The 9438-nt window shown below is 34.6% G+C and overlaps 1 protein-coding gene and 1 non-coding gene across 4 annotated transcripts in view; one reads left to right on the forward strand and one right to left on the reverse strand.

Moving 5' to 3' along the window:
• Positions 1-6074, reverse strand: part of LOC132177862 (uncharacterized) — a 19807-nt gene extending 13733 nt beyond the window's left edge. Inside the window, exons 1-6 of one of the 3 annotated variants that reach the window (XM_059590338.1) lie at positions 5984-6074; positions 5508-5679; positions 3272-3392; positions 2794-2894; positions 731-887; positions 470-608 (exon numbers count right to left, since the gene is read on the reverse strand). In XM_059590338.1, the coding sequence (XP_059446321.1) occupies positions 470-608; positions 731-887; positions 2794-2894; positions 3272-3392; positions 5508-5610 (621 nt within the window). In that variant the 5' untranslated portion in view covers positions 5611-5679; positions 5984-6074. Of the gene's footprint in view, positions 1-469; positions 609-730; positions 888-2793; positions 2895-3271; positions 3393-5507; positions 5680-5983 lie in introns of those variants that run through there. The other 2 variants (XM_059590337.1, XM_059590340.1) reach the window with 2 other exon arrangements.
• Positions 6075-6597: 523 nt separating this feature from the next.
• TRNAK-CUU (transfer RNA lysine (anticodon CUU)) lies at positions 6598-6670 on the forward strand. The gene has a single exon. It is a non-coding gene; the product is annotated as a tRNA-Lys (tRNA).
• Positions 6671-9438: the final 2768 nt, after the last annotated feature.

Genomic DNA, 9438 nt, shown 5'->3' on the forward strand with positions numbered 1-9438 from the left:
GCTTTAAGTAAAATATGCATCATATGGTTGAAGAAGAAATGAAATAAAATAAAAGCCACTGAATCACTTTTCTATAGTTCTTTGTATCATCCCCTACTTGTCCTCCACTCCATAGCATAGGTCTAGCCCATGCTTCATACCATTCAAAAATGTATTACAGTTAAATCTGATGAGGTCCAAATTAATAATATTAAAAACATATTCAACTGGCTACTAACAAATATATACACACACACACAAGTATTACATGCAATTATATAAAAGCATACCTTTAGAAAAATTCCAAGCATGACTAACTTAATTAATTACAAGATCTTCCATTTCACCTAACCACATGGCCAGAAAATAAAATTCAACTGGAACAAGTTAGCCAGCCTATGACTCTATACAGCATAAGGAAGACTGGATTTTTTGTTGGCAAAAGATCTTACTATAGTTACAAAAGTTGAACAGAGAATTTTTACCTTACCTGAGGGAATGTCTTGCTAGACAATAAAATCGGAAATGTGATGTATTCATTCATTATTCGTTGGACTAGGCGCGTTTGATCAACAGAAGATAAAACTGAACTGCCACACTGAAAACCCATAATATGGAGCTGAGGGGACCTACAACAGGGGAAATGATGCACGCACACCGCAGGGAGAGAGAGAGGAGGGGTGGGGGGCTTTAGGATAACAAAATCTGTTACTCAACATAAGTGGAAAGAAACTATCTGACATTATTCTACCTTTGCTGAAGTGACTTTACTTTTTCAAGCATGCAGGGAGAATTGGAGCCGTTTAGTAAACTGTCAAGGAACCGTCCAGAAAGAACCAAGAAGGTTCCACCTCTCTTGATGGAATTGTTGTTTTCCCCAAATGTATTCAACCAACAATGATAGGGACCTATGCATTCATATGTAAAAAAATTAAATAAGAAAGGGAAGCAGGAAAAGAAGCATTCCAGAACTCAATTATTATTATTATTTTTTTAATTTAAAAAATCAATTAAATATAAGATCCCAAACATACTAGGTAAGAGTAAAACAATAAAAATTCATATCTACAGCCCGCTTCAGCAAAGGACATATAAATCATATAAATAAGGTAGACAGGAATGTTGATGAGAAACCCTCAATAATTAGAATCGAAAGTTTATACAATCAATAAAATCAAGAAAGAAGAGAAACAGGGGACACTGGTTACAACAGATATCCAACACACAATGTTCTAAATAATTTAAGACTTAATCAACATAGTAGAATGCTTAAGCAGAATTTCATTCCAAATAGTAATACTTTTGTGTCCGAACTTCCTTTTCTTTCAAGTGAGAAACCCAAATACCGTCTTCACATCATTCAGCGAACTCCGGAAAAAGAGTGAAATAGAAGATCAACCGATTAAAAATAATTTTTGCACAGAACACTATGCCCTATAATAAACCTCCTCTTAATAAGATTATCTACTGAGAGTATTTTCTATAGCAGCCACCCAACCGAAAAAAAAAAAAAGGGTAAACACAAAGGAGCTAGCCTCCATATTTTCAAAGCATTCCAGTTTTCCAATTGTCCCCTCCAACTTCCCAACAAATTACTCACCCTTCAAGGCATAACCCAAGTAACACCAAACAACTGAAGAAGTGCACCCCACAACTCTGTTGTAACCTCACAATGAAGGAGTAGGTGATCTATAATCCTAGGTAACACTCAAACCTCAAGATTATCAAACCCTAACACTGAGTTCTCCCAAACCCAGTTCTGCTCTACATTATAAAAAAATAAAAAATAAAAACAAACAAAACAAAAAAAATGTACTTCCTAATTTTCCCCTTACTAATTAAACTAATAAAGTCATAACAGTCCCCACATTTCTTACACATCAACACCCCTCTACCATAATAACAAACATCTTTCATAATAACAGTCCCCACATTTCTTACACATCAACACCCCTCTACCATAATAACAAACATCTTTCATAAATTCTCCAAAAGTTAAGATTTTCTCTAAAGTTGTCGTCCACACAAAAAACACCTCTCGAGGGCGCCTTAACTTCAAATGATATCTTTTTAGATGGAATCCAACAAATTGTATCATCACCTCCATGCCTTAAAGAATACAGCAACTCAAAGAACCTAGAAACACACCCCACCCCAAAGAAAGTCCCTCTAAAGTTTTTCCAGTCGATTAACCACTCTTACCATTATAGAGAAAATGAACAAATAATACATCAGTAAATTAAAGAGAGTACTTTTTATCAAAGACTCTGATAAATAAAGCTTCTTCCAACCCGCCAACCTATGCTCTACCTTTTCAATAATGCCACTCCAAATGGTGGAAGCCTTATAGTGAGCACCCAAGGAAAGACCCAAACACTTCATCAGGAACCATCTCTGACTTAGAAAAGTTTATCTTCAACCCCGACACCACTTCAAAACATAAGAACAGGCATCTCAAATTTTGAAATTGTTCTACACTAGGCTCACAAAAGATTAAAGTATCATCTACAAACAACAAGTGTGACACTACCATCTCCTCATGATTTTTCGATACCACCGAAAACATAGATAGAAGCCCTCTATCCACCATAGCAGACATCATCCTACTTAATGCCTCCATAATAACCAAAAACAGTAATAGAAACAATGGATCCCCCCTTTTCTTATTCCACGCGAACTACTAAAAAAATCCGAAGGTGAACCATTAATGAGAATGGAAAACCGAACTGTAGATACAACAATCATTACATCACTAGAGCAAGAAATAAAACAAAAAAAGAAAAGGAAATATATCTTAGGAAACAAATTCAACACCTTTAGGCTCATCTACAATGGAGTTGATGTGAGACAAAAGATCAGTTTCAGGGGGACATTCATGTGATACTTCCGTTATTGTTTGAGAACCTGAAAGAAGACTGTCAATCATAAGTTAGGAAAGCTATCGAAGCTACAATCTCCAAAACAGGGATAAAAAATAGACCAAAACCCCAAAATTAATCATTCACAAACATAAAAAGATCCGCACACTTAATTGAATAGCATAAATCCATTTCACTAAAACAAAATGGAATAGGCTGTAGATATTTCGTATTTGGCTAGTCCATGACCATCATCAGCAATATGAAAATTCCAAGATGAAAAACACCACAAATCCACAACTAAGCAGTATTGGAGAAACCATGCACCAAACACAGGTATTACGCAAAAGAAAATATCAGCAACAGATAACAAAATAATATGCAAATTAAACTAGAAGATATAGAATACTGTAAACAAATCGAGATTTAATTACCGCTTAGCATGATAATCAGTCTCCACGATCAATCTGTTATGTATTTTTGAAGAATGCGGCAGAGGGATTACTGAAAAATGCGACAAGTTCATATCTTTTCCAGATTGTTGAGGATAACCACCTAGCAAAAATAGAAAGCACTATAAATCTTAGGTTGTCATCTTTCACTTCTATAGATACAAATTGAAGACATAATACATAACCAAAGCAATAAATGCAATGCTGTTCCTAATGAAAAACAGCCCCTAAAAGGCACTCAAGGCCTCTGTCATGACAGATTGTATATAATACCGATGCCTTCTAAATTGTGACACAATAGAAGGCCTACACCTCCTACCAAATCAAGTTTAAGATCCTAATGAAAGGAGGCTATAAAAATTGATTGGACTACACCTTCTATCAAATCAAGGTTAAGATCCTAATTGGAAGGAGATGATAAATAAAAAGCAAAATCGTAACTTAGAAACCAAATAAAAGAGAAGAACAAATTAGTAATAACTTCAAAAAGAAAATTACTAAAATTGATTGGACTTATTGTTCTCTCAATCTCAATAAATGCAGGATATGCCAAAGCTTTTCAGGAGTAAATGGGTTAGGCCACAAGAGTATCCACATTTATACTTGTGGAAGTAGTAACTAAGGGTCCGTTTGGGATTGTGATTTCAAAAGTGCGATTTTAAAATGTGCGATTTGAAAACATGATTTTTAAAAACGTAGTTAAGTGTTTAGTAAAATTGTGATTTGGCCTTTAAAATCGCAGTTTAGCCTTTAAAATCGTGCGTTTTCAAAAAAACGCCTCCTTTTTATAAAAAAATGCAATCTCAAACAATCAATTTTCTGCGATTTGGCTTAAAATCGCACATTTCGTCTATGAAATCGCAATGTCAAACGCACCATAAGTAAATGTTTGGTCATAATTATTTTATGTTATCTAAAAAAAGATAATTGAGTGACTAATTATTTTATTGGAGTTGCTTCCCTTCCCACTATCTTTACTTATCAAAAAAAAAAAAAGATAATTGAGTGACTAATTAAATGCAAAGAAATTGATGAGCAGTAATGTTCATTTAACTTATACATTTGAAAAATTTTATTTTTCTATTGATATCTTAAAATTGCAATAGTTTGACATATAATCATCCCACGATTAAATTGTCTTTTGGTTAAAGTGGCTTTCAATCAATTTTATTTTGGTTAACCAAACACTTATTTTGACATAAAAACTTACCTAATCTATTTTTATAAGTCATTGTGAATTGGTGTTGTATGTGGAAGCAAACTGGTGAATCAGTAGACCATCGGTTACTTCAAAGCAAAATTATAGAGGATGTGTGGTTGCTTGTTTTTCTTCTGTGTGGTGTCAAGTGGCTTATCTATTCCAATGTTGAGAAGGAAGTCTGGTTCATTTAGGAGCAAAGACGGAACATTGTGCTTCTTATGTGGGTTTCTGAAATTCTGAAATCTTTGTTTGTTTGGATGTATATGGCTGGAAAGAGTATTGCTAGGACTACATGGAAAATTGTGTCACTCTCTTGATCACATTCCCTTAGTCTAAGGCAAATAGTCTCTACAACTTTTACTGCAGGTGGTCTACAAATTGATGTGGCAATCCACATGACACTTATCATGTCAGCGACTAAAATATAGATTGTCACATAGCAATCTCCACGACAAATGCCATGTTTACAAACTGATATGACAGTCCACGCAGTACTTACCATGTCAGCCAATAAAATGTGGAGTGACACATGGTGGTCCACATGGCGCATTTCCATAAAGTGTGAACAAGGTTGTAAAGGGGTTGTAGTTAAAGTCATTGTACTCCAACCATTTTCTGGTTGGCAATTATTCCTCAGCTTTATTGGATAAAAGCTTCAAGGGATACTACACCTTTTTCAACAAGTTCTTTATAAACTAACGTGGCACTTACTACGTCAACCACTAAAATGTAGATCATCACGTGGCACTCATTTCCATAATTTTCATAAAATGTGGATTATCACGTGAGTTTGTAAGGGAGTTGCAGTAGAAGGTGTAGTATTCAAACGATTTCCTTGTTGGATTATCTAGATTACCTACATTGGTGATTGTCATGTACTGCGATACTTTAGCACACGAGCTTTTTCACTCATAACAGGAGATTTCAAAGTGAAAAGTTGCATTTTCGTTCGTTCTCTTTTTCTGAAGAAATAAAAAGTAAAATTTAGAAGGGGAGAAAGTAATTTTTTTCACATACCGGTGCTCCTATGCAGTCCACGTCGAGACTTGTATGGAATTAAATGTTCCCTCTGTTTGAGCAGATTTGAAGTTGATGAAAGAAGGTATTGCAAAAGTTTCATGGTTCACTTCTCAGGCACGTCAAACAAGAGAAAATATGGCTTTTGGTTTCTGAAGCAAAATCTTCAAGACTGCAGGAAAATGTGAAACAGTACAATATCATTAGACTCTATTAGTGGCATCATTCAGACATTTTGAAAACATGCATATGAAGCGCATGCATTACAAGCTCATTAGACTTTTAAATCCCTTCCCTCTCAACATAACGTTTAATGTAGTATCATGTTAGTGCCCCACAGCTGTGTTTAGTAGACATAGCCACTATATTTCCCAACCACACCAGCATATGGGCAGATGAGCTTTTGCTCAAATAGAACGTCCTCTCCGGTAAGAGTTAGATGAAGTGGGTTAGAAACCACTTAATGCGTAACTTACCAATAATAATAGCAACCGGCATACAGGAAAAGACTAAGCCTAGCCTCCACATATAAACCTTCACAAAATATGACCCAAGTCGGACATTTCCTCAAACATGTTGCGAGCAAGACTCAATCCCTCCACCACCCGTTGATCCAACCCATGACTTGGCCCGCACAGACCTTTACTACAACTACATATTTAATTTTATACCCAAAAAAAAATACCATATTCAAAAGCGCAATATGGAAAGAATGTAGCCGTTATCTTCAGTAAACGACTGCTCTATGCCTAAGTTACAACAATGGCATTAAAAGTTGAACTTGTATTAATTGGGCGATCATCATAAGAGAATACAAATAATTAGGATGAAAGATGGAGTAAAACGAAGCTGGAGAAACCTAGAGAGCATGTAAAGTAGAATAGGCTAGAAAATGACAAAAACAAAAACGCCCTCTCAGATTTACGTCCAAAGAACGAAAAACCACAAAGAAAATAAAGTAAAAAACTTCCATAAAGAGCATAAGTACAGGACAATAATGAAGGTACCTGTGGAGTATGTTTCCGGTTAAGACATTGTGGTGATTAGAAAAATGAACAGTAAATTTGTGTTAGTTACTGCTTTCAGGGAGGCCCGTCTAGCTCAGTTGGTAGAGCGCAAGGCTCTTAACCTTGTGGTCGTGGGTTCGAGCCCCACGGTGGGCGACAAATGCATTGGTTGAATTTTTTTTCTTTCTTTTTTCTTTTTTCTTTTTTCTTTTTCTTTTTCTTTCTAATAAAAAATGGAAGGGGGAAAGGATTACAAGAGAGTTTCTCTCCCACTCCCTGAGGATAGAAGAGGGAAAGAAGCAGAAATGTTTCCAAACACATTGTTGGAAGTGGCCCATCATCTTGAAACTTTCGACAAATATTTTCATTATTTTGGTTGGTTGGTTGAAACCTCAATCAAATAGATGTTTAGACCTTTTTTTTTTTTTTTCTTATTGTTTTGGATTTTTAATGTTTTAAATTTGTAATTATTTTAATTTTTTATTTTTAGAGAAATCGAGCTGATTTTACTAATAAAGGATATTATTAGACATCCTAACACTTTTTTTCAAATTCTCTTTCCCAAATTATCTGGTTCATTCAATAAATAAATAGATTTATATTTTTTTTTTGTTTCTTAAATGAATGTGGGGTCCAAATCATTTGGAAAATTGAATTTAGGAAAAAGTATTGGGATGCCAAGTAGCCGTCATTAATAAAACAACTTAAGCATAACGCTCTACAGATATGATATCAGAGATACAAAGAAAAACTTTCTCAATAAGACCGTTTTCCATACTCAAAAATAAAGTTTCATTTGCTAAGCCGTGGGCAGCACCATTTAATTGTCGTAGAACATTATTTACCTTCCATGCATGCAAGACCCTTTTTTTTTTTTTAAGTGAAACTCAAATATTACATTACTCAATATAATGTTGTTCAGCCATTACAATGTCTCAAATGCACAGGGGAATGGAGTCCCTCCATAAGTGTTCTTCATTCAAGTTCAACCCATCTTTGCAATCCGGTGTGCCGCTTCATTAGCAGATCATTTTACGTGCTAGACTCTCCACGACTGACAACTACGCATAAAAATCTTCGCATCTTTCATCAGATGTCTGAGTTATGCCCAACTACTCTCCTCACGTTGTAGAGCTTGAACCACCTCTAGAGAGTCTTCACCCTCAAGAATTACATCGAACAGCCCCATTGGCCTGATAAGCTATACTGCTGCTATTTGAATTATGAGAGACTACATTTGAGATATGAGATAAATTACAAATAAGTAATGGACTTAATATTTTAATAGCTTGAATTGACAATATATTATGAAATATCAACATTGTTTCTCCCTTAAATTAACAAATTCGAAATTTTATATTCAAGACAAAAATGATGAAATTATTTATAAAAATTGATTAATAACCAATTGACCACCTATGTCACTGTACTCACTTATCAAGTCTGGCTTCTTCCCCAAGATCGGTTTCACTCGCAAACTGGCCAGTCAACGGTTTAGTCAACGAAAAGCAAATACAATACAAGTACTTACGTGATTTGGATCCCCTTATATCTTTTAAAATATGAGATTCACATATTCTAAAATTTTGTTCATTCATTTTATCTAACGGTTTAAACAAATGTAAAAGCTTATGTTACTGAGACGAGACAAGTGGGTTTTACATATTAAAAACTAAAATTAATTACCTCGATAACACACAGATTTTTACATTTATTTAGATCGTTAGATTAAATGGATGACTCGAATTTTAAAATTTTAGAAAATAAGAGGGATCGATCTGTAGGAAATGAGCTAACCAACCAAGCTCGGAAATAGGGGAAAGACTACCAAAAGACTCCTCCACTTGGTTACTGAAGTGGTTTCTACACCCGTTCTGCTTTCTATGTTTTGAGTTGAGACTTTATAGTGACTAGAAAAACAAACAGTAAACTTATGTTAGTTGTTATTGTCAGTGGTGCCGGTCTAGCTCAGCTAGTAGACCTCGTGGGTTCGAGCCCCACGATGGGTGATAGGTGGGTGATAAATGTTTTGTTTGGTTGGTTAACCCTGCTTTCTTTCATTTTCCCAAAAAATGGCTTGTGAGTTTTGTTTATATTAGTAGACCTATGATTTAAGATTAAAACAAATGATCATGGAATCCATCTTTTAAGACAAAATTTAATATTTACTTAGAAAATGATTTTTTAAAATATAAAACCAAATGCAATATTATATCACATATTAAAAAATTTCTTCTCAATAACATATTTAAGTTCAATTTTTTAATATTTGCTAGACGTGTTTTATATCCTATATGCAAATTCTATGAAACATGAAATAATTTTTCATTCAAAATTAAAGTATATATACTATATGCGAATTGAATGAATATATTAGTCATTGATTTTTATTTTTACAAATCATTGTTGATCAAAAGATTGATTTTCACTATCGGATCATCATAGTTATATGATAGTCAACATGATTTTATTTGAGTGGAAGAAAGATAGGGAGAAAGAAAATAAGGTAATAGGCTGGAAATGGAACGCAGAAAGATACAAATCAAGAGGATTGAGAACCAGACGACAAGGCAGGTGACCTTCTCGAAGCGGTGGGCAGGGCTACTGAAGAAGACTCACGAGCTTTCGGTGCTTTGTGATGCACAAATTGGGCTCATCGTTTTCTCAAGCACCGGAAAGTTGTGCCACTACTGCACTCACCCCTTTAGGTATATATATATATATATATACAAAGCTTGTTTGATTTCTTTTGCATCATCGATCTATATATATATATATATATATATAGAGAGAGAGAGAGAGAGAGAGAGAGAGAGAGATATGATGCAAAAGAAATCAAACAAGTTTTGTATATATATACCTAAAAGTGTGAGTGCAGTAGTGGCACAGCTTTCTAGTGCTTGAGAAAATGATGAGCCCAATTT

This window comes from Corylus avellana, chromosome ca4 (assembly GCF_901000735.1).
Source record: "Corylus avellana chromosome ca4, CavTom2PMs-1.0".
Lineage (NCBI taxonomy): Eukaryota > Viridiplantae > Streptophyta > Magnoliopsida > Fagales > Betulaceae > Corylus > Corylus avellana.